The sequence below is a fragment of the Myxocyprinus asiaticus genome, chromosome 22 (genome assembly GCF_019703515.2).
Source record: "Myxocyprinus asiaticus isolate MX2 ecotype Aquarium Trade chromosome 22, UBuf_Myxa_2, whole genome shotgun sequence".
Taxonomy (NCBI): Eukaryota; Metazoa; Chordata; class Actinopteri; order Cypriniformes; family Catostomidae; genus Myxocyprinus; species Myxocyprinus asiaticus.
This window is the reverse complement of record NC_059365.1, coordinates 37,173,647-37,199,616: the sequence shown is the minus strand read 5'-3', so window position 1 is coordinate 37,199,616 and position 25,970 is coordinate 37,173,647. Positions and strand designations below refer to the sequence as shown.

The 25,970-nt window shown below is 37.9% G+C and overlaps 1 protein-coding gene and 1 pseudogene across 2 annotated transcripts in view; one reads left to right on the top strand and one right to left on the bottom strand.

Moving 5' to 3' along the window:
- LOC127412585 (polycomb group RING finger protein 3-like) overlaps positions 1-25,970 on the bottom strand; it is an 81,162-nt gene that overhangs the window by 46,168 nt on the left and 9,024 nt on the right. For both annotated transcript variants that reach the window (XM_051649055.1, XM_051649056.1), the window contains one exon: positions 3,405-3,508. In XM_051649055.1, the coding sequence (XP_051505015.1) occupies positions 3,405-3,419 (15 nt within the window). In that variant the 5' untranslated portion in view covers positions 3,420-3,508. The remainder of the gene's footprint in view (positions 1-3,404; positions 3,509-25,970) is intronic.
- Positions 5,257-25,970, top strand: part of LOC127412646 (solute carrier family 49 member A3-like) — a 51,585-nt pseudogene continuing 30,871 nt past the window's right edge.

Genomic DNA, 25,970 nt, shown 5'->3' with positions numbered 1-25,970 from the left:
ATCTGATTACAATTACTGACATGGATAAAATTAGGTTACTCTGATTACACATACTGCTAAGACAATAATGAATTACTGTACGTTCCTATGCAAGTACTTCTATTTGCATTGCTATGTCAGCTAATGAACATGCACTCTAACGAACCACCATAGAGGATACGCATCGAGGCAATGGCAGATGAGTGAATGATGTGTTACAACCCAGATAGCACAGTACATCTGTGAGATGTGTGTTTTAGATCTTTTCATCTGGAAAGCTTCAAAATCTAATTAACATCTGCTAAACATCTTTAAAAGATCATAATTACAAACATTCTCAAAAATAAAAGTCTCAAAGAAATCTGCTGAATGTCTTATTGACATCTGAGACATACTTATTGACATACGGCTTATATGCAGATGAGTAAACAACGTAAACTATACATCTTCCAGATTTAAACACACACATCAAAAAGATGTCTGGGTTATGTACATGTGCTATCAGGCAATGGACACTGAGGAGTGTGGTTGTTTCTTCAAATGGAAATACAGACATTATTTAGATTTCATTGAACATAAAAACAAAAATCTTACTGTTAAATGCAAAACATTCTATCACTCTTAACTCGATATGTCAAAGCACCTAAACAGAAAGCATTCTATGGCAAAACTCATTGCTAAGGAGGATTCCAGTGCCTATGAAGAAAGCGGTCCAACCTCACCTAAACAAGCCAGACTGGATTTTTGTTCAGGATCGGGAGGGAAGGTAACTCCCGAGCAGATAAAGAGAGCTGTAGCAACATATGGGGTGGAGGAAATGACTGCGGAGTTGCAGTCATTTAGAGACATAGCCACGAAGATTCCCGTGACAGGCAGATGCACGGTATTTGGATAAATGTTATGCTGACATAGAGTCTGAACTTAAAAGACATTTGAGTATGTCTCCACAATCGCAGACATTTGGACTAGTCATAATAAAAGCTTCCTTGGGATGACAAACCGTTGAATTAACCCTGTGTTTTTTTTTTTTTAGCCGTGAAAATGTTGGCATAGCCTGTAAAATAATTAAGGGAAGCCATACTGTACATATGATGTGATTGCAAGCGAAATAGAGGTGCATTGGATCAAATTCCCTAAAAGCCTTCAGAATGTATAAACCTGCTAAACAATATAGTCGGATTCATTTCATTCACAGATATCGGCCAGGCTCTCTCCTTCCATTCAGATAAAGATTTTACTCTTCCCCCTCACTTGGGTTGTGGTTCCCACATGCTTAACTTGGTGTCACGTAATGATGTAGAAATATGGCTTGAATACTTAAATTATACATACATACATATCATACCTATCTGGAATAAGTATGAAATTAAGTATGTTAAATGGACATGCTAAATGCAGAAAAGCTTGTAGAAAATGTTGTAGAAGAAAATGCCTTGCAAGCATACAAAGTGAATTACAGATGCTGTATGCTATGGCATTTCCCTACACTAGACTTTCAAAGCTACAGTCATGAATTCTGCCATCAGCCATGTTGCAATAACACAATCGCTGCTCTGCAGTCAAATGAGGACACAGAACACGGCCATGTGCTGCACTGAATATTACACTCTCATATTAGTGGCCTTCAATAAAAGTTGGAGCTTCAAAACCATTCATTTAGCCCTGAGCCTAAATGCATTTGGAAAGGGTGGGGGGACTGTTAAATCCAAATATTAAAATAGAGCTTTCACACTACACAATCTTCATGGAGACAGTACTGGATTTCTATCAGCAGTGCTTTTTTAAACACAGATCTCATAGCAGTCTCATAAAACACAACAGAATTCAATAGAACAGAAATCAAATAATAGAACAGAATTAAATAACAAACAACCAGAACAGATCAGAATCTTTAGCATAGAAGAACAAAACAGAAACTTCAGAATAGAATAGAAGAGAACAAAATCTTTAGGATAGAACAGAACAGAATCTTTAGGACAGAATAAATCTGAATATTTAGGAATGAACAGAACAGATTTTTTTTTAGGATAGAACAGAATAGAAACTCTAGGATAGAACAAAACAGATTCTTTAGGATAAAACAGAACATAATCTCTAGGATAGATTGGAATGGCATACAATGGATCATATTGCCAGTAGGGCCGAGTTTCGGCAGCCACCTCACGATACGAATTGCGATACACACCACCTGATATATCGCGATACATCATGCTACATATGTACTGATTCAATATATCATGATACATCATGATATCATGATTTCGATTCACAAGATTTTAATACCAATTTATTTGGGTGTATTTCAGTTATAATGTTCATTTTGTTGACATACAATATAAAATAAATTCTCTTTCAGCTAATGCTGTTATTAATTATACAGGGGAAATTCTAACTTGCTAAATTAGTTTTTCATAATTCAGTATGAAGTCTATGTAGTATTCCATCAATAAATATGTCTTGAAATTGCATATGCACATGAAATTGTTAGATGTTTGTTGTTTACATGCCTAATTTGTACTATTTCCAAGTATGTACATAGATATGTAGAACAAGCACTAAAACAGCACTGTCTCTTTAAGACCAGCAGCAGGGAATTTGTCAGAAGTGTTTGTTTTGGTCGAATGGCATCTTTACAGCATACGTGCTATGTGTGATAAGAATTAAATCTTTCTTTTGTTGTTTTTGATCAATAACTGACTGTAGAAAATAATATTAAACAGAAAGGGTATTAAAAGAGACATTATTCAATGACAAATGGATTGTGTGGATCTCGTCTTTGGACACACATTACATGGTCAAAACTTTTACTTAACATTGAAAAGATCTCAGTGCTGAATTTCTTCGCCATTATACCTCTCAAACACATTTTTTGCTGCATATGCGAGTGATTAACGAGCACTGTAGAGGGGTGCAGATAGAAAGAGAGCGATCTTGGAATTTTAAGAATTGACAGAGGGATTGTTTAAATGAAGATTGCGATTAAGCAGAAAATCTACATTTTTGCTCAGCTTAACAGCCAAACGTGTGAGAGAACGTGTTCGTGAGAGAAACGGGCTCAGTTTTGTCTCTCTTGCACCTCATAGAAGCGTCTTTGACAGCAATGAGGAACGCCGCTATGAGTTTGCACTTATTTAGATGACTTACCTTTTTATTGAAATGCTGGACGTGATATGAAAACACAAATAGTGAATATAAATATCGATATATGGACCTAAAGTGTCAATGCAATATTGTGCGAAAAAGTGTTGCGATAGATCGTTATTTGATTGTACTGGCACAGCCCTAATTGCCACAGTTATTGATTTTATTTAATATTTTGCTCATTCCTTTCTTATTAGAGTATAAATGAAAAAACACTCAAAAAAGAAAAGAAAATCCTTTTTCAAAATGAATCACACACAGCAGACTGGAAGTGAGGCGCTTACCCCTAATGCCGCCATGTGTCTACTGCTGAAGGTCTGGCAGCCGGGCTTCTTCTGGGAGACACAGGGTGGTGTTAACTCTGCATCCTGTGCTCTGCTTCACACAGCTGCAAAAAACACACAGACATTTATTTATTCACATGCATTTATACAAAAAATATCTGCAGGGAAAAAGAATCTGTCCCTCCAGTCTTTTTCCATAATGTTTTCTTTAAACATTAAAAAAAAAAAAAAAAAAAAAAAAAAAAGCCAAATTGCAGCTAGAAAGGATCTTTTTTTTAAGTCAGACTGACTTAATTTATTTACAGCTTTACAGACACATTAACATAATTTCCGAGTCTTTCCTAGAAAACTTTGAGGATATTTTAAAAAAGGCCAAACAAGATATAAAATCGGATGGATGGATGGATGGATGGATGACCACTTGAGCACCTAAGCAAAATGTGTCTTGTGTACATGTGCTTGCCAATAGGCCACAGCCCCAACTTTAATTTTCTTTGTGAACTTCTTTGTGAAAAATGCTGCATGTCAACATTTCTCAAACACTCCAGACCACCAAAACTCCTTTAGTGTAAACAAATCACTACCAATTAAATAAGATGGGTAAAATAAGATGGCGCCCACCATGGCTGACGTCTTTGTGTAGCCTACTCCTCCCGTGATCAGCACATTTTGCTGTATTTATTCACTACAGTTTTGTTTTATAATCTCTGCTACTGCTGTGCAATTATAACTTATGACACACAAACTTTACTGGGCATTGGTAATATGCACCCAAATGAACTTTAAGTCTACCCAATCTGTATGAATTTGTGTCAACAATGCGTGGTTCACTCGATGAAGAACTGCTGCTGGTGAAATGCAGACCTTCTATTTACCCAGGGAACTTTCTGTGGTCTTTGTTGCGGCTGTTTACATTCCACCACATGCTAATGCACCAGCAGTGCTAGGTCTTGTTTACGACACTGTAAGTGCGCATGATGCTGCATTCATCATCGCTGGGGACTTTAATCATTGTAATCTGCAAACTGTCTTCCCAAAGTATTACCAACACACTGATGTTCCCACCAGAGAGAAAAACACTCTTGATAACATCTGCAGTAACATTCTTGGAGCCTACAAAACTGCCCCACGCCCCCAATTTGGCCTCTCCGACCATATCTCATTGTTTCTATACCCAGCATACAGACAGTTACTTAAACAGGCTGCCCCAGTGAGTAAGACCATCAAAGTGTGGACTGAGGAGAGTGAGTGCAAACTTTAAGACTGTTCTGACCGCAGCCATGAAGGATAACTTCACTGTTGACAGAGTATTATGCTGCTGGTGTGAGGTCCTCTAGAAAGTTAAGTAAGCCCTGAGGAAATTCAAAAAAGAAACTAAAAGAAAATATCAGGATAAACTTGAATGCAAGATCACCACAAATTACACATTTGGGCTGTGACAAGGACTGAAGCACATCAGGGGCTATAAGATCACAAAAATGACAAGACTCATCAGACTGTTTACAGTTTGTATACCACCACACTTGCAGAATATGGATAGTTACGTGAGAATGCTTTTCACTGACCACAGTTCACTTTTCAACACAATCATTCCAACCAAACTGGCCCACAAACTTCTGATACTCAGACTGCCAATGGACATTTAACTTTCTTACAGGCAGACCCCGGACCGTCAGAGTGGTGAACCGGACTCCGGCACACTGACTGTAAACACCGGTGCCCCTCAAGGCTGTGTTCTCAGCCCCATGCTTCACACCCTCTTCACCCATGACTGTTACCACCCATGTAGACAACATGTTTATAAAGTTTGCTGACAACACCACCATAAAATGTCTCATCACTGGGAATAAGGATGGGAGTGGCAGACCTGGCAGTTTGGTGTGAGAAAAACAACCCCCTCCTGAACATCAGTGATGATGATTGTCAACATGAGATAAAGGCGATCCACAGGCCACTTTTCATTTTAGATGCTGAGGTGGAGAGGGTGAGCAGTTTCTTGGTGTTCACATCAGTGAGGATCTCACCTGGTCACTCAACATCACACACGAAATAAAGGCACAACAGCAGCTCTATTTTATGAGAAGACTGAGGAAATTTGGCATGACATCTAAAATACTCAGTAACTTCTACAGGTGCACCATTGAGAGCATACTCAGCAGCTGTATTACTGTTTGGAATGGCAACTCCTATGTCCAAGCTCGCAAAGCACTTCGGCGTGTGGTTAAAACTGCACAGTCCATCACTAGTACAGCCCTGCCATCACTACATGACATCTACCACAAGAGAGTCTACAGGAGAGCATTTAACGTCTTCAAAGACCCTTCCTACCCTCAGCTCTTCAAGTCTCATAGCTAATGCCATCAAACAGACAATACCAGAGTGTGCAAACTAGGATCACCAGACAAAAATAACTGTTTCTTTCCACAAGCCACCAGATTTACAAATAATTCCCACCCCTTACCCTGACTGGTCAATTAGTGGGGTCGACTACTAACTTACTGTGCTTAAAAAGCCCATATTATGCTCATTTACAGGTTCATAATTTTATGTCTACTAGAATAGGTTTACATGCTTTAATGTTCAAAAAACACATTATTTTTCTCATACTGTACATTGCTGCTGCACCTCTTTTCACCCTCTGTCTGAGACACTCTGTTTTAGCACCTGTCTCTTTCAAGCCCCTCTTTCCGAAAAGCCCAGTCTGCTCTGATTGGTCAGCTGGCCCAGTCTGTTGTGATTGGTCAATCGCTTAGAGCGTGTGTCGGAAATGTAACACCCCTTACCATAACCGTGTTTCAGCTCCCGAGGTTTCCTGAGCAGCTGTAAACACTATTGTAACTACGGTAACAATGGTGTCGGTTTTGCTGTACCAGTTCGAGCACGAGTCCAATAATGAAAGTTTGGAAGAATAAGCTGATCGACCCGAACCACCTTCGCAAACATGACTTGAACAGGATGTTTCACAGAGGTAAGTTTTACTTTTGTAGCTTTCTTACAAGTACACTGTTGATTATTGTGAACCTAACAAAGCACGTAGTGCATCTAAGTTAGTCATCTTTTGCTGGAATGGGTGTAGCCGAACATTTGTCGCCAGAGCTATGAACGGAGAACAAAGGCTTACTCCCGGTTGGACATTACCATGGATAGCGGCCTTAACATTACAGCTTGTAATTATAAGTAAACATCCTCACTTTACCACTGATAAAGACTCTTGAGATCGACAATTTGTTACTGATGTGGTTGTACTGCTCAGGAATAGGGATAAAAATGAATTTTAACCACTGATTCTTCAATTTTTCTGCCTTTGGAAGTCCAAACAAAGAGATTTTGCTTTTGCAGTGAAGAAAACAGCATCTTCTCGACATGGCGACAACACAACCCAACTCATCCTGGCCTCAGCTATAACTACCTTTGATTAAGGGTGAGCCAAAGTAGCCCTTAGGTAGGCATTATGCAGATGTGTTACATAGTGACATTGTTAAGTCACAGAAGTAATGGCTGGACTGCAGGCCAGGCATTTCGGGCAGTTCAGGAGCAGTTCTGTGGGAGAGAGTAACTCCCTTTGGTGTGGACTTTGTGCTTTGTAACTTTGCAGACCTTTTACATGCACAACCAGCTATATTACACACTAAAGGAAAGGTAAAATCCCAAAAAAGCATAACAGGGCCTCTATAACAGTGAATAACAGTCTTTTTAATGCTTTAGATTTAGTCCTTTTATGTGCTGCTGTTACAGCAATCAAAGCGCAGAATCAACAATACATTTCAAGACCATCACTGTCGGAAGTTAAATCCTCAGATGTGAGTAATGTTACCGTATTTGTTAGGTGCTGTGGAGAAATTAAAGTCTTTTGCTGATTCTGTCTGAAACTGCTTAAGTAATTAGTTGCAGTAAAAAAGGTGTAAACTGCTTGATGTCATGAACTAGATACCTACCCTCAATATTATCTTGAAGTTCTGCACTTTTAAATGCGCAGTGATGATCGCCCTGAAGCACTCCGGTTACATTGAAGCATGTCATTCTGCATACAGGATGCACATAAGCGGTTTCATGCTGCTCTGTATTGGAGCCTTTCTTATTTCTTACTTTGATAGTTTTGTGCAATATGATGTTATAGTTATTTAGCCTTTTTATTTTTTGAATATCTGTTCATTACCATGTTGAAGTGCTGTGCTTAGTGTCCGTATAGCCCTCTGAAATGCATCTGTTCAGGGTCATGTGAATAAGGGAACCCAATAATACATTATACTAAACACTGACTATTCAACTAGTTGTTTAAACAACCGACTGACTAGAGGATTATGAAAATTAATAGTTTTGCACATCCCTAGTGGGGACACACAATTAGACACACATAATCTCTTTCTTATACAGGTTAAACAGTTCCCTTTCTAAGCAGGGTCTCGGAGGGTTTTACAATAACACACAACCAATATTCAGACCAATGCCACACAGACAGAGTAGTTTTTTGAACACACTTGAACTGACATTTGATTCCACCTTCTTAATGATCAAACTGACATTTGCACAAATTGAATCAGTAGTTTGTTTGAGTTTGGAGCACGAGTATCATGTCATGGAGTTGTAACTGGGAATCATCCCCCCTGTCCAGCTGGTAGTAAAATCACACTAAACATACTGTATACTCAACTGTAAAGTGTGAAAGCGGTTTGGTTTTGAGATCACGGATGATACGTTTTAAGTTCTTATCATAATGCCGCTGAGGTAAACGCTCAGCATTAATGTAAACAAACACACACAAAAGAAAAATCTGATGTCTTTACACAAAAGATAACGGCATACATTTCAGACAATGCTTCATTTCAGAGAATTTGCACCCAAGATAGCAATGTTTCACAGAAAATCTGAAACCCAAGAGCTTTATTCAGTGCCTAAACTCACAGCGCTCCGAAGATGTGCAATGCAGGACTTTAAACGCCCTCAGCCAAACAGCAATCTGTGTACTTTAAAAATCCACAGCTCGGCTCTCAACCTATAACATTGCAAACCTAGATTTTCTGAAGATGATGTGAGTGGTGCTTGCCTGTGTAAACTTGCCGCCACAATCCAAAGGTGCTGTGAGTGGTTGCCTGGGCATTGTTATGTGGTTATGGCATTGTGTGAGGTCTGTAGCTTTGTGGTTGTGTGGGTTTTATAGACCTTTGCTACTCACTGGCAAGTCTTTGTGATATTCTGCTTGGGTCCCTTCTGCAAGTCTGTGGTATTTTCTTTCACCCCTTTATCACTGACCAGGCAAAAATCAGCGCCCCCGTTTACACCTGGTATTAAGATGCGTCTCGAGTGATCCAATCACATGTGGTCAGGCGGGACAAATCGATATTTACACCTGGTTGCTTAAATGCGTCTATTGTGACCACTTGTGTGGCTTCACTTTGTTGAATTTAATATAAAAGCACACATTTAAATGAGCATTCGAATTTTGGATGTGTGCCAAGCACTAATGATGACTTACATTCTTGGGCTAAAACAGACACAGTGCACCGAATAAAGCAGAACGCGGGTGTCTCGAGACACGTTTTAAAGGTTGAATTTAATTTTAAATTGACACAGCGGCAAAAAAAATGCACAATGACACAATGACACAATGGTCAAAGACGTCTGTCTAGCACATGCTTACATAGAAAAAGACAGACGCATTTGGAGTGAACGACTCCCAGAGGTGGACATCTTTGGGGATGTGACTAGGGATGCGTCGATACCACCTTTTCTCTTCCGATCCGATATCTAAAATCTCAGTATTGGCCGATACCGATCAGATACCAGTGTTGTTGTTGTTTTTTTGCATAATCAGTTTAGAATATCTTTACATTATTGTGTGGAACTAATTGGGAGTACTCTTTTATATGTGAAGAAACACAAACCTCTAACTACACATTATTTCAATATAAATGTGTGGCCTATTAAGAAAAACTTTATTGTTAACTAGTATACTGGATAAAGTAGCAGCAAAATTATTATTATTATAGACTTTCAGAATTTTAAATACAATAGTAATATATTTCAATCGTGCATCTTTAACTTTAAAACCCTCTGGCTTTTGTTTTGATATTCTGAACTCTCCAGGAAGTCCTGTATGTGTTTGTTTGTAGACAAGTTCACAGTAGTTTAATTCGCTTCTTATTCAAATTCTGGTAAAATGCACCTCCGGCGCCATTCTAAATGCATATTATAAGTGAACTGAACTATTGAGCATCTACATCTGAGATGTCGTTCGTGAGTAGCGCTCAAATGTTGCGCAACACGAAGGCTAAAAATAGCCGCGAGTGTGTGTGTAAACAGAGCAGCGCCATTCACTAACGTGCTGGAGCTGCAAGTGCATATTATATATGTACTAATTAAACACAGCCTTTAGTGATTCACAGAGCTATTGCACGTCTTCAAGTGGCTTTGAATAAAATGCACGAGTCATATGAACTACTTCAATGGCGTTTTTATGGTTCTTTTATGTCACTTTTGGAGTTTGACAGGAACGAACATGACTAACACAAAGTATCGGATTTGGATCAGGCTCGTCGGACCGATACCCGATCCATTTAAAACGTCAGTATCGGAGCCGATACCGATCCAGGTATCGGATCGGTGCATCCCTAGTTGTGACTTGACTTTGCCTTACTCTGTTATCAGCGTCTCGCTGCATAAGCATTAGGTACGTACATGGAACCACCGGTATTATGAAGCTTGGGTCTGTGGTAGTACTATGTACCAGTATATGCTACTGTGCAACAAGTTAACACATAACCGTCTACTAAAGCATTTTTTTTTCATTTAACTTTTTTACTCAATACTTGAGAATATGAGTTGGCTAAATCTTTTGATTTTATCATCTTACGCATATTTGTTAACAGCCAGATATTTTCTTTACAATAAACAAACACTACAACATGGTGCTGATTAGTTCATATTGATTTGTTGTGTACTCGTGTGAATTAACGGCCCCTATTCACAAAAAAATCTTAAGGCTAAAAGTAGCTCCTAACATGGAAATTTAGTTGCAACTCTTAAAAATTAGGGGCGTCACTCTTGATTTTAGGACTAGTAAAATTTTGTCTAAGAGTAATTCATGAAGCATTTTAATGCTTACAGTAGCGCCTAAACCCACGATAGCTTAGAAGTCATCCTGGTCAACAAAAGAGTAAGTGAAGAACATGCTTGAAATAAAATATGAGAAAAGTGATGTTTAAAGAAAACAAAGAACATTCATGCTAAATTTCACTTTTTAATTAAGCATAATTTCCAATCAAGCTGTATTTTGCAAAATTATGCAAAAAGTGTTAGTATGACAAAGGAGGCAGAATTTTTTTTTTAAATGTTAAAAATGTCATTTCTATCGGCATCACTTCCACCAAAGAATTCTATTAAACACAACACAGAGTTTGAGATGTGCTGGCAATGACACTTTTGTTTTTATTCGCCAGACATTTGACGACATGTAAGCATAATGTAATTAAAAAATATATTAAGCAAACTGAGACAAGAGGCCTCTTCATATATATTCACGCAATATAGTATATTGTAATTTTTTTTTTTTTTTTTTTTTGGCTTTATGATTTTAATCAAATTTTAGCTTTTTAAAAATGTACAAATTTCACATTCTATTAATTCTAATTGTGATTATGACGATTAATTGCCTGTTTTAGGACTATGATGATTAATTGTCTGTTTTAGGTGTTTCACGAATATGACGATTAATTACCGTACAAACTCACAAGCTTCATGCACACAACAAAATAATTTATACAAATTGGGTCATATAATAAAATAAGGGTATATGATTTCCTTTTCAGGCTTCAAAAACATATGAATTACAGTCAAATATAAAAGTATAAAATTTTAAATAATTAAAATAATATTTTAATTATCAAAATATGTCTAAATAACTAAAATATACCTCTCTTATTTGTCCAATTTACTTTTTATCCATTGGACTTTTTCAATATTTTGTTTTCTTTAGCTTCTTTTGTAACCCAGCCAACCTGTATAGCTATTATATCATATTATATTATATTATGAAATAGTAAAATATTTCTGCCTTAAATTCTTCACATTCACACATTATTTTAAGGCTCCCTGATTAACTCACAAGCCCTTACTTCTCGTGAAGGAAGACTCTGAGATTCTGTTTCTTGCATTTTATCATCTCCACAGAAATAAAGCACGGCATCTCCTCTGTCTCACTGCGTGTTATTAACACTGCGTGAATAAACCCACAATGACCACGGACACCGTTAAGTGAAACTGGAGCACTTTACGTTCACAAAATTAATACGTTTATACTTTGTTTATATTTTCGCGGGAGTCTGGCGCAAGCCTATGTAGAAGGCGTGCACATGAGAGTGCTCGAGGCTACGTCTACATTAATCCGGATACATTTGAAAACGGCATTTTCATTTCAAAACGCTCTCCATCCACACTAGCGTTTTCAAACGTTTTCCAAAAGTTGCTCATCCACACTGAAACGTCTGAAAACGCTTACGTCCCTGTACTGCGCATGAATAAAATGTAAGACGCTTCGACATGCGTCATTTCCGTCAGGCTTTTATTTACTTTCAGCCTCTTTGAAAGGTCGCGGCAATGTACGGTCTGAAACGCAACTGTCCTCGCGTTCCACCGCTGAACAACAACTGCTAGTAAACATCCCGTCTCTTTTGAAGAAATGTAAGCTGAAGTATGTACAAACTGACATTAATCTTTAACAACGCAATCAAACTGGAGAGTAGCCAAGACAACTGCGATACAAAGTCGTCCACCATTTTGTTTTGGACTGAATGGGTCACATGACTAAAAATGCATCATCGTTTTCGAAAGCATCCGGTTTCACAGTCCACACTACAATGCGAAAACGGCATTTTCAAACTTATCCACTTTGGAGTGCGTTTTCAAAAAGCTCCATTTTTGCGGACAAAAACGCCATTTCAGTGTGGACGGAAGGCCAAAACGGAGAGAAGGAGATGCGTTTTCAAACGAAAACGTATTAGTGTGGACAAGGCCTGAGAAGTGGTTCATCTTCACACGCTCTCAAGAGAGCTTCTCGTGACGCCTGCGGTGCAGTTCCATGAGATGCTCGGAGTTCAACTGAATGAGACACAAGTGCTTTTTCCTGCGCGCTCATGAGACAGCATGCAGGGAAAGACGAGGCTGCATCCAGCTTCTTAATCAACTGCTTTTTATTCAGTAAAAGGCCCCGGTCGCTTTTTGCATCGGCTCCAATGTGTTTACCTTCTCTTATGGTGTGACAGGAAGCATGGGAGACCTGGGTTTGGATCCCGCGTTGAAACCAGGAAGTAATCACGTTAGCATAGCCTAATCAGTGACGAGCACGATTCAGAGGTTGCACTTTTCCCTCTAACATTATATTTTTAGTACCACAACTTGCTTTTTGACATTTCATCCAGAAAATTGAGCTCACACGTGCTCATACGCCCAAAAACACTTAGCTCTTTGGCCACTGGGGGCAGTGTTTCACATTTCGGTAAGCACAGACATGGTATTACCATAATACCAAATATGGTAGTGCCATGGTACTATTGGCACTTTTTTGTTACCAAATGGCCAGGCCATATAAACGTATAAATGACTGTTGTTAAAATAATAATGATAAAAAAACAAATCTGAAGATCAAACCAGGGATTTTAAACATAAATAGTGCTTTAGAACAAACCTGAGGGCCGATCAAACCTCAATAACTCTTTAAACCAATGATCACAAACCGCTGATAACCAGTCAAACATTCTCAAAATTTCGATCTCAGCTCGAGGTTTCTGTGGGAGAAACTAAAAACCATGTTCAGCCAAGAACCACAGGAGTTGCAAACAGAAATAGCCTTCATTGATGGCCAGCACTCATTCTTAGGACTGACACGAGCAAGAGGTCACAGACAGTGCCCTTCCCTCAAATCAGAGTGTCTCATATTCCTGAGGTGAATATGGTTGTATAACAGGGTGTGTCATACTCTTTCATAGCAAACATCCACCGTTAACACCTCTCAACCAGCTTCTCACACATTGGCAGCTACAAAGGGCTCGCTGTTATCCGTCAGCGCCTATTGAAATGTTCTGGGAGACGGGAGGGCACACAGACACTGCCAGCTGTATAAAGCGCTCTGTGAGGGGCTAATGAGAGGCCACAGTATGACAGACTTTCTAAGCAGTGCAGTTTTGTCTCTGGACAAATGGGTTTGTGTGCGACCCCGATTCTTAAATGAATACAGACCGGCAATCCGCCAAAAAGAGTGGTTTACGCTTGTTACAAATGGTCTTTCGTGGTTTGGCACTAAATAGAAGCAACTCAGGAAAGAATGGTCTATCGGAGGTACTGGGATTGACTTTATAAAATGGTCAAACAATTGAGATTTACTGATGTCATTCACCAACCTGATAATACTGGTTACTGCTTTTCAAAGCGTAAGAGCACCTGGCCTAGTGAATTATTAAATGACAGATTCAATAAACCATTTCAAAAAGAACTGCGGTGGAACAATGGCACAGTAATGGTATAAGAGGGTAAAACCATGGTGCTTTGATATATGGTACCATGCCACTGACCGATTACCATATTCATGTAACCTGGTATTTAAGTGGTAATCCAATGCACTAGGGCTGGGTACTGAGAGAGATTTCCAGATTCAATTTTGATTTATAAGCTCTTGATTCGATTTTGATTTGATACAATATTGATTCATATGTGTATATTTCAGTTATAATGTCCCTTTTGCTTACATATGAAAGAAATTATCTCCTCGCTAATGTTTTTAATTTTACAGGGGATTTTCTAAATAAGTACATTTATAAAAAAAAAAAAAAAAAAAAAAAGACATCATTTTGGTCACATTTTGGCTTTTTGAAAAATTACAATTCCATGTTCAATTAATAAATATGATATTATATTTCATATATTATTTTTGTTACATGTTGATTGTTTAATTGCATTTGTACTATTTACAAGTATTTACAGTGATTTGTTGAACACGTGGTAAAACTGGTACTATCTTTAACAAAAACATTTCTGTAAGGTGTGTCTGTAGGTGAGCACGTGTTAACAAAAGAGGACTCGACTGGCTTTATCATCTGTGCCATGCATGCATGAGTAGAATTGAATGTTTCTTTTTTGTTCTTTTTAGAATTTATTCAAATGACAAATGGTTGGCAGATGGGCTACAACAGCATAAGACCACGTTGGGTTCCACTTCTGTCAGCCAAGAACAGAAAGCTGAGGATGCGGTGGGCACAGGCTCACCAAAACTGGACAGTTAAAGACTGGAAAAACATAGCCTGGTCTGAAGAATCTCAATTTCTGCTGAGGTACACAGATGTAGGCCTGTCACAATAACTACTTTTGTTGGATGATATATTGTCCCAGAAATAATTGCGATATTACATTTTTGCCAGAATGTTAGTCACACTATTCACTGTCACTGCATCTTTTTTCCATAAAATAAAAGTGGATTGAGACTGAAACTAACACTCACTAACATCTCCTTTTGAGTTCCACGGAGGATAGAAAGTCAGACCGGTTTGGAACAACATGAAGGTGAGTAATGATGACAGAATTTTTGAATCTTTGAAAGTACAAGTCAATTCTCACCAGCTGCATTAAAAACGTCTGTTTAATATTGACAAAATGCACTGAAAATGTTAACAGATAAAATCCTGAGAGAACCTTGCTGCTAAATCAGTTATGTTGTATATTCAAAACAGATATGCTTATTAAAGATAGATAATATGTTTTCATTGTGTGTAATTTAGTAATGTTATAGTGTTAATATTATTATAATGTATATTGTTATATACTTATAGAAATTGACTCATTCGCATGGCAGAGAAAATACCCTGGATACATGCATTAGATGGAGCTCTAGAACGATGAGAGATGTAACGGGTGCAAGTCTGTTTTAAGTGTTTCTCTTCATTCTACAGATGGTATATTACATTTACTTTTTTGCTTTATTATGAGGGAGCGCCACGATGTGACGAGACAAAATTAGATTTCTCCAATGTTGCGCACTTGCGATGAAGGCGGCTTTGTTGATAATAAACAGGAGCAATACTTTTATAGCATCGCTCACTTATAGAGACGTGGTACAACACAATTTGCATGTCCAATTAACAGGTTTATACACGTTTATATACTGTACGTAAAATCTAAAGTTCAGTAGATCTGCGCACTGCTTGCACTCACAAGCTCCTGAACCCTGCACCACGAGTGAAGGTGAAAGGGAGTGAGAGCGGCGCAATAGAGGAAATTCCCCGCATTTTGAAAGTGAAACATGCGGGAATGATTCAAACTGTGGTCAATCCCTGCAATCCCGTGCTATTGAGCTAACATTCATTACTGAGATTTTAATCAGGCTACTTGTCCGGTCGGCAAGTAAAATTCTCTTTAACTTGCCCGTTCAAAAATTCCACTTGTCCCGAACACGCGGACGAGCATTAATGTCGAGCCATGTAATCTTCACCTGTCGCTATCCACTGTGTGTGTGGAGGAGCTGCCTGAGCCCCGCCTCCGACAAAAAAAAGAGCAGATAGAAGCAGCGCGACTGGCTAAAATGTTGGTGACATTAATTCTTATGTAAACAAACACGCATGTAAACACAATGTGCAATATCGAAGTCAGCAAAACTTAGGGGTCATGTCCATATAACATATGATAAGTCGATAACATAATTATCGTGACAGGCCTACACAGATGGTAGGCCCACTGCAGCCTCAGTTTTCTGTTCTTGGCTGACAGAAGTGGAACCCAACGTGGTCTTCTGCTGTTGTAGCCCATCCGCCTCAAGGTTCAACGTGTTGTGCATTCTGAGATGCTGTTCTGCTCACTACAATTGTACAGAGTGGTTATCTGAGTTACTGTAGCCTTTCTGTCAGCTCAAACCAGTCTGGCCATTCTCCGTTGATCTCTCTTATCAACAAGGTGTTTCCGTCTGCAGAAATTAGGGATGTGCCCGAAGCCGAATACCCTATTCGGAAAGGCACGAATAATGACTTCATAATGACAGATCGGATGGGTGCGGTCTCGACTCTGTTTGCGGTCTCTGTAAATTGTGTGCATCTAGAGTTTGTCAAGTATAAAATTAACTAAGATACAACATCATGTATACTGTACACTTCTTGAAATGTCTATGTATCACACGATTCACATGTGATTCCCATGTATTCATTTATATCCTAAACCGGAGCGTGATGTTAAATTCCTGACCTGAAGTGATGATTTCACGTCGGAGCTCGTCTAGCTGTCTCTTAAAGTTGACCACATTTATATTCACATCAGCAATTAAGGTAACTACCTGGTTAAGACTTTATTCCGAAAAAACTTAAAATGCTCCATATAGTATTCATCTATTCGGAATATTCCTGCTTATGTAAAACAAACAAACTGAAACATGCTCTGTCTTTTCTTCTTTAAACTGTGCTAAATTTGAGAATGTTAAGTGTTCTTGAGTTCTGAAAAGGTGCTGTATAAATGTAACATTATTATTATTATTTAACTAAATAATGGTGTCCTATCATAAAAAAAATCCTGATAGACTTAAGGGACTTTCACCTGTTTGTAGGCTATACTGATATATGTCTTTTAATGTTTGAATTTGTATTTATTATTCACTCCAAAATGTGTGCTTGACATTTCACATTTTGCTTGACACCTCCTGCCTCCAGAATGTTGTTATAAGTGCACAGACTTATTACTGTTAATATCAGAAATACTAGGAGAAAACAAAGTTAACGACATATTCCACAGTTAATGTGGCCATAAAATTCAGCTTCATCTGGTAAGAAAATAAAATAATTAAATTATCATTTAATTCAATAATAATTCTAAGATAATAATTATTATTATTATGGCATACACAAGGCATATTTTATTAATATAAACTATAAATGTAAGAGTAACATTAAAAAATGGGTGTTTCATTTAGTTTTAACACACTTCCAGTTTAAGCCCCGCCCACACCCGGCTCTATCCGGACAGATACAGATAATTTTGTCATATGAACAAATACAGATACTGATAATGGCTTCGCTGCACACCCCTAGCAGAAAAGTTGCTCATTGGATGCTTTATGATTTTGGCATCATTCCGAGTAAACTCTAGTGATTGTTGTGCGTGAAAATGCCAGGAGATCAGCAGTTACAGAAATACTCAAACCAGCCTGTCTGGCACTAACAATCATGCCACAGTCCAAATCACTGAGAGCGCCTTTTTTTTTTCATTCTGATAGTTGATGTGAACATTAACTGATGCTCCAGACCTGTATCTGCATGATTTTATGCACTGCACTCCTGCCACAGGATTGTCTGATTAGATAATCGCATAAATAAGTAGGTTACTAAATAAAGTGCACAGCGAGTGTATATCTTACTACTTTGAGTGGTTATAACAGCTTCTTTTACTTATACAATGTGGATTCCATTCATATAATGCGAACAATGCATGATATTTATTGAATATGCAGCCTGAAGCAAATGAAAGGTCCAGTAATAACAACTGACGTACAGACAACAAACCTATAAAAATAGATTTACTATATTTTCCCAGCAATTGCTGGTAGTATATCCACAGTAAAATGAGTCCTATATCGACATAATATGAAAGGCTGCTCAGCAAGGAAGAAGCCACTGCTCCAAAACAGCCATAAAAAAGCCAGACTAGAGTTTGCAAGTGCACATGGGGACAAAAAGTAAGATCTTTGGAAAAAAGTCCTCTAGTCTGATGAAACAAATATTGAACTGTTTGGCAATAATGACCATCGTTATGTTTGGAGGAAAAAGGGTGAGACTTGCAAGTCGAAGAACACCATCCCAACCGTGAAGCATGGGGGTGGCAGCATCATGTTGTGGGGGTGCTTTGTTGCAGGAGGGACTGGTGCACTTCACAAAATACAGTAGATGGCATCATGAGGAAGGAAAAATATGTGGATATATTGAAGCAACATCTCAAGACATCAGCCAGGAAGTTAAAGCTCGATTGCAAATGGGTCTTCCAAATGGACAATGACCCCAAGCAAACCTCCAAAGTTGTGGCAAAATGGCTTAAGAACAACAAAGTCAAGGTACTGGAGTGGTCATCACAAAGCCCTGACCTCAATCCGATAGAAAATTTGTGGGCAGAACTGAAAAAGCATGTGTGAGCAAGGAGGCCTACAAACCTGACTCAGTTACACCAGTTCTGTCTGGAGGAATGGGCCAAAATTCCAGCAACTTATTGTGAGAAGCTTGTGGAAGGCTACCCAAAACGTTTAACCCAAGTTAAACAATTTAAAGGCAATGCTACCAAATACTAACAAAGTGTATGTAAACTTCTGACTAGGGTTGCAACAGTATGAGATTTTCACGGTACAATAACTGTCTCAGAAAATATCACGGTTTCACGGTATTACACAATTACTATTATCAGTTACAATGACCCTTAAAAGAGTGTAAACAGAAAGGTTTTTTTTGTTGTTGTTGTTGTTGTTGAACAAACACTTTATTATAATTGAAATTTGAAACCATTTTTTTAAATTGAATTGTGTAAAAAAAAGTCTCCCTTTTGAAAATAAATAAAAGAAAGCTAACAGAATTATAATAACAAACCGAATTATAAACATGATAAAAAATACATGTAACTATAACATGTTATATAGCTAAAGCATGTTAATTACATGTTAGCATAGCATGTTAAATTAACTATTAATAAAAATAACATCACGTGTGAGCTTTTAAAGTAATGTCCTATGATTATTAACAACTAACATATACTGTAGGTGTGCGACAGCGCAGCCAGACTGCTCCTGTCTGTACCTTTAACTCAGTGGTTCTCAACTGGTTTTGCTTCAGGACCAGATTTACAGTGGAAATCAAGTGGCGACCCGCCATAGTAAAACATAACCTGTATTTAATGTATCCTGGGTCACATTTCCTTTTATGTTGCATAGTTTTGTTCATGGTTTTCAAGTACAAGGACATGCATCAAGTGACGTCAACAACAAAAGCGAGAGGAAGTTTTCTCTCCCCCCTTTTAAAAATTGAAGTGCATATTTACTTATATAAATCCATTATTATCCCGTTTGTTTCCTAATTTCAAACATACATATTACACAGGAGGAAAGGCTCTTTATTACCATGGTTAGGTCAGTGGAGCTAGTCATAAATAATAGTAATAATAATAACAAGTTATATTATTTATGAAAAAATAAATACTAGCTGAAACACATCTTGAAAAATAACACTGTTGATATAAAATGAGGTCTAATAGATTCTACCTTTAGATTATTTCATAAGAAACTATAAGATTTTGTCAAAATATAAGTTACTTTTACTCATGTAAAATCGTGAAACAATTTTGTAAAGGTGATGATGTTTAATGATTTTATTTTATTTATTGGCGCATAGCACAGTGTTGCTCTTTTCCTCCTCAGTTCTGTTTGGCATGTCAGGGCTGCCTACTGTTTGAGAGGTTCGACTTGACTTCCTCCATAACACTTTAAACTAGAAAAGTCTCACTAGAATTGAAATTGGTCACATCAGTTTTGAGGTCTGCACTCCGCAATATCGAGGGACGCCCGGTTGTTGCGCGTGCGCGCCAGAGAGCAGAGTATATCATGATCGCGAGCTGGTTCCGTTACACTCGTGTGAAAGTGCAGATGAGAAGCCTTTAGCTGATTGCGAGATTGTCATTAAATTTGCCTCGGCAGTCCTAAATAGGCGATCACTTGGCCGTCCGCCAAAATATCTTCAATGGGAGAACCATGGCATTGTTCTTTCCCTGCTGTACGCGAGTTGAGAAACACTACTTTAACTCACACACACACTCACTTATGTCAGACCCCCTCGCCTCGCTTCTCTCTGACATTTTCTCCACTACATATGTGTGTGTGTGTGGCGCAAGTTGATGAGTATGACAGGCAGTCAAGAAGGAAAGGAGACGTGCACGCGCAGGTGAGATTCTCCATCCGGTTGCATTGTTTTCTCAATACCGTAGATAAGCAAATGTGCATGGTATGATAACCGTCAATTTTCATACTGTGGTATACCGTGAAACCCTACTTCTGACCCACTGGGAATGTGATGAAAGAAATAAATCATTCTCTCTACTATTATTCTGACATTTCACATTCTTAAAATAAAGTAGTGATCCTAACTGACCTAAAACAGGGAATGTTTTCTATGATTAAATGTCAGGAATTGTGAAAAATTGAGTTTAAATGTATTTGGCTAAGGTGTATGTAAACTTCTGACTTCAACTGTAAGTGAAGCAAAGCAGAGTTTGTGTAGTTAGAACAATCCAAAAGTAAACTGCGTCGTTTTCTGCCTTAAGACAATCATAAGCACAATGGATAAAGTTCAACTGATCTGCACCAAAATCAATGTGTAAAGAATGTAAGAAATGCACACGGCTGTAAAGTTTTCCATGTTGTTGTGTCTGTTGTGTACATCTTGCTGTTGAGAAGCTAGTCTGCTGACTTCTTCGATGACACAAAAAGGTCCACTGGAAACCATCTACGTCACTTCCTCAGATGACGTCCTTCCTTCAGCTATTCGGTTATGCTTGGTGTCATGTATACTTGGACAGAGAGATTTAGACTGTAGCTCTACTACACAAAGAATCCATGGTAGCTCGATCATAACTGCCCTTGTAAACATACTAAAGCCACTTGAACCGAAAAAGCTTTCTGAAGTCGTTCCTTTTTAACAAGAGATGTCAACAGAGCACAACAGTACCCAGCAACTTTTTCAGCTGTATTGGTTCTGGAAGTCTTTTCCCATTTATTCCAAAGGGATTTCATAAAATACCTCATAAAAGAGTTCTAAGACATGAACCAAACCTACAAGCTCCAAAGAGAATCATAACATTACAAACTTTGATTTGAAGCTAAAAGTATTTGAACATTGGACAAAAAGATGATGGTACAAGACTGAGTCCTACCATCTTGTACCATCTATGATGAGGGAATGAACTACAATCCCATGAAGCATAGCGAATGATGTAATCGAATGAAAAACAAAAGAAAAATATAAAACTACTGATACAAAGTTGTTAATCAGAAGTAGAAGCAATATATTTAAAGATTATTGCAATAGATACAGGTGCATCTCAATAAATTAGAATGTCATGGAAAAGTTCATTTATTTCAGTAATTCAACTCAAATTGTGAAACTCGTGTATTAAATAAATTCAATGCACACAGACTTAAGTAGTTTAAGTCATTGGTTATTTTAATTGTGATGATTTTGGCTCACATTTAACAAAAACCCACCAATTCACTATCTCAAAAAATTAGAATATGGTGACATGCCAATCAGCTAATCAACCCAAAACACCTGCAAAGGTTTCCTGAGCCTTCAAAAGGTTCTCTCAGTTTGGTTCACTAGGCTACACAATCATGGGGAAGACTGCTGATCTGACAGTTGTCCAGAAGACAATCATTGACACCCTTCACAAGGAGGGTAAGCCACAAACATTCATTGCCAAAGAAGCTGGCTGTTCACAGAGTGCTGTATCCAAGCATGTTAACAGAAAGTTGAGTGGAAGGAAAAAGTGTGGAAGAAAAAGATGCACAACCAACCGAGAGAACCGCAGCCTTACGATTGTCAAGCAAAATCGATTCAAGAATTTGGGTGAACTTCACAAGGAATGGACTGAGGCTGGGGTCAAGGCATCAAGAGCCACCACACACAGACATGTCAAGGAATTTGGCTACAGTTGTCGTATTCCTCTTGTTAAGCCACTCCTGAACCACAGACAACGTCAGAGGCGTCTTACCTGGGCTAAGGAGAAGAAGAACTGGACTGTTGCCCAGTGGTCCAAAGTCCTCTTTTCAGATGAGAGCAAGTTTTGTATTTCATTTGGAAACCAAGGTCCTAGAGTCTGGAGGAAGGGTGGAGAAGCTCATAGCACAAGTTGCTTGAAGTCCAGTGTTAAGTTTCCACAGTCTGTGATGATTTGGGGTGCAATGTCATCTGCTGGTGTTGGTCCATTGTGTTTTTTGAAAACCAAAGTCACTGCACCCGTTTACCAAGAAATTTTGGAGCACTTCATGCTTCCTTCTGCTGACCAGCTTTTTAAAGATTCTGATTTCATTTTCCAGCAGGATTTGGCACCTGCCCACACTGCCAAAAGCACCAAAAGTTGGTTAAATGACCATGGTGTTGGTGTGCTTGACTGGCCAGCAAACTCACCAGACCTGAACCCCATAGAGAATCTATGGGGTATTGTCAAGAGGAAAATGAGAAACAAGAGACCAAAAAATGCAGATGAGCTGAAGGCCACTGTCAAAGAAACCTGGGCTTCCATACCACCTCAGCAGTGCCACAAACTGATCACCTCCATGCCACGCCGAATTGAGGCAGTAATTAAAGCAAAAGGAGCCCCTACCAAGTATTGAGTACATATACAGTAAATGAACATACTTTCCAGAAGGCCAACAATTCACTAAAAATGTTTTTTTTTATTGGTCTTATGATGTATTCTAATTTTTTGAGATAGTGAATTGGTGGGTTTTTGTTAAATGTGAGCCAAAATCATCACAATTAAAAGAACCAAAGACTTAAACTACTTCAGTCTGTGTGCACTGAATTTATTTAATACACGAGTTTCACAATTTGAGTTGAATTACTGAAATAAATGAACTTTTCCACGACATTCTAATTTATTGAGATGCACCTGTATATACAAATAGGCCTGTATAAGAAGTTTGAGAGTGCAGGGAGACTGGGATCTTTTGGCGTGGTTGTTTTGCTGCGATCCTCTGATTGGTGGATTGTTACCCATGATAACATATCATGTTAGTGTAGTCTCGCCTAGCCAGACCTACGACTAAATGCAGGTCATAGGTTCCCGTATAGGGATTTTACTGAACATATTGTGCTCAATTTCCGGTGACATGAACGACAGCGACCGTTGGGGATGCAAAGAAGTTGAGCAGAGTTTAAACACACAAGCAGTGACGCAAAATGGCTTTAATTGCTGTAAGGGTTTTAATTGCTGTGAGTGAACAGCCCTAAAGTCTTTCAAAACAGTGTTTATTGACTTGCCCAGCTTACTTCAATTGCAAGTGCCTTACTGTAACCACAATTTTGGCTTGTTATTTGTCAGCAGAATTAAATTTCTGTGGTAATTGTTGATAGAGCTTAGCCTGTTTTGAACCTGGAATACACATAAGCTCAAGCGGAGTTATATTTTTCAGGTTGCAAACAGCTCCAGGCTTTCAATTCTTCCCTATCACTTTATTTTTGAGAGGCATTTTCTTGGACTTCATTTGAAAATCAGAGGCCAGCACCTGTTTTAGGTATTTCTGAGCCAACTCATCAAACGGTGACATTTCATTGCCAAGATGGGCTATGACACCATGCCAGATACTCACGTTTAAAATAGAGCCAGCTTTTACTGTTTCTGTACCTCAGACTACTAAAGGAATAGTGTGCTATTTGTTGATGTCATTTAGCAGACACTAAATGACATTATCCAAAGTGGTCTTATCTTGCTGTACAATTATTACAGGGTACTGACCTTTGCATTACTGACCCAGATCTTTTATCAGTTACCACACAAATAAATGAATAGGTTCATCAGGCGAGAAGGCATGAATTTATTACCAAAATCCAGTAGGCTATCTTTTATATGCCAGCTGTTAACCTCATACAAAACACTTAAATCACAATTAATCTGAGATCATCTGCTTATTGCATGGATTTCTTTAACATGGCAAGCATTGTTGAGCTCTCTGAAGACCTTCGCCAGTCTTTTGGGGTATAAAAGTAAGCTTTACATTTCCTTGGAACGTCAGCTATTGAATTCCACATCGGCATGTTTGTGTTCCAGAGTCTGCAATCATAACACACAAAGAGACTCTATGAGTGTATTAAGGTTGCCTTCTCGAGATAAGGTACACAAGAAGCACCCCAGTGAATTGTTTACTCTTGTGTAATTCAGACACTGTAACCTCATTTAGTACTGAACATTAAGCCAATGCTGTGATTCACTTCCCCCCATTGTAAAGGAAAATATTTGTAAATCCTGGGGGTAGTTACACTCTCTAAAGTACTGGATTCTGATTGGTCTCCGTGACTGGGTTTATTTTGCTGATATGACAGGCTGACAGTACATTATCACATACATCCCCTTACTAAAAAGTACTGTGGTGGTACCATGGTTCAGTGATCGTATCAGATGGTAATAACATGCTACTGTAACATATACCATGATACTGTATAATTAACATTCATATACTACCATATTTACATGTACATATATAAAGTGGCCCATGCGACTTTTACATCATATTCCAAGTCTTCTGAAGGCATTTACCAAAATCACAATTATAATTTTTTTGTCAATATTGCACAGCCCTAATGGCAACACATCAATAACATAAATCTCATTGGTTCTTGTGCGCAACATGATGTCATGACCTAAGAACTTCAGTCTGCTCATTATACAAAGATTGTATGCCTTCAGTAGACTTGGAATATGATATAAAAGCTATTGATTTTGATGTGCATTAAACAAAAATATCTAATTGTGATTATTTTGAAAAATACTGCGATTGGGATTTGAACAGCGATATGATTATTAACATTAAAAAAATAAAATAAAAAAAAACATTAAGTGTTTCCTTTTGACCAAAATTAAGACATGGGCAAACATGCTCTACTGCCAACAGAAATACTGTTCAAGAAAGGGTGTTCACACTTCAGTCCTTTTAAAAAGAACCAGATAAAAATAAAAACTGCAGTGAAACAGAGAGAGGGGGGAAAACAAAACAGATTCACATCATCTTTACACTGTTCACTGTGTACCTGTTTTTGACAACTTTGTGGTAGGGTCTCAGCCCACTTTTCATTATTATTTTTTTGTAACCTAATAATAAGTTAAGAAATTATGAAAATATATTTTTGTATAACATTAACAACTAAAATTATTATCATTTATAATTATAAAATAGTACCATATTTATGTAACATTTTCTTAAACTGCAAGCGGCATAGCTGTGCAGACTATTTATTTAATTAAAACGCAGCCTTTGCGGTTTGATAATCGCACTACGTCAAATTGCAATTTTGATTTTTTTTTTTTTATTAATCATTCAGCCCTAGTCTTCATCAACTGCCATTGTATTGCAAGGGGGGTCTTCATTAAAATATCTCCTTGTGTGTTTCACATAAGGCAGAAAGTCAAATGGGTTTGGAACCACATGAGTTAATTATTGCAAAATTAACATTTTTGATTAAACTATTCCTTTAAGTGTGTCAGTCCCAAAATGTACTAGTCTCAGCAATGGATAATGAAAATTATATGTTGTTGTTTTTTTGTTGTTTTTTTAGTAGGCCTAAATATTCTGTAAGAGAACTGTTCATTTAATTTCAGTAAATTGTTTGGGAACATTTGCCATCATTAAATTGCATTACATTGATATTTCTATGCTGATATGTTTGTTTATTGTTCTGCTTTTAAATTGAAAACTGCTTTGGGAAATTTACAGTTAGTTTTTGAAAAAACAGAAACCCAACTTCAATATTTAAAATTAGTTTTAAACCCAGACAAAACCAAATGTATGATTTTTTACTAAAT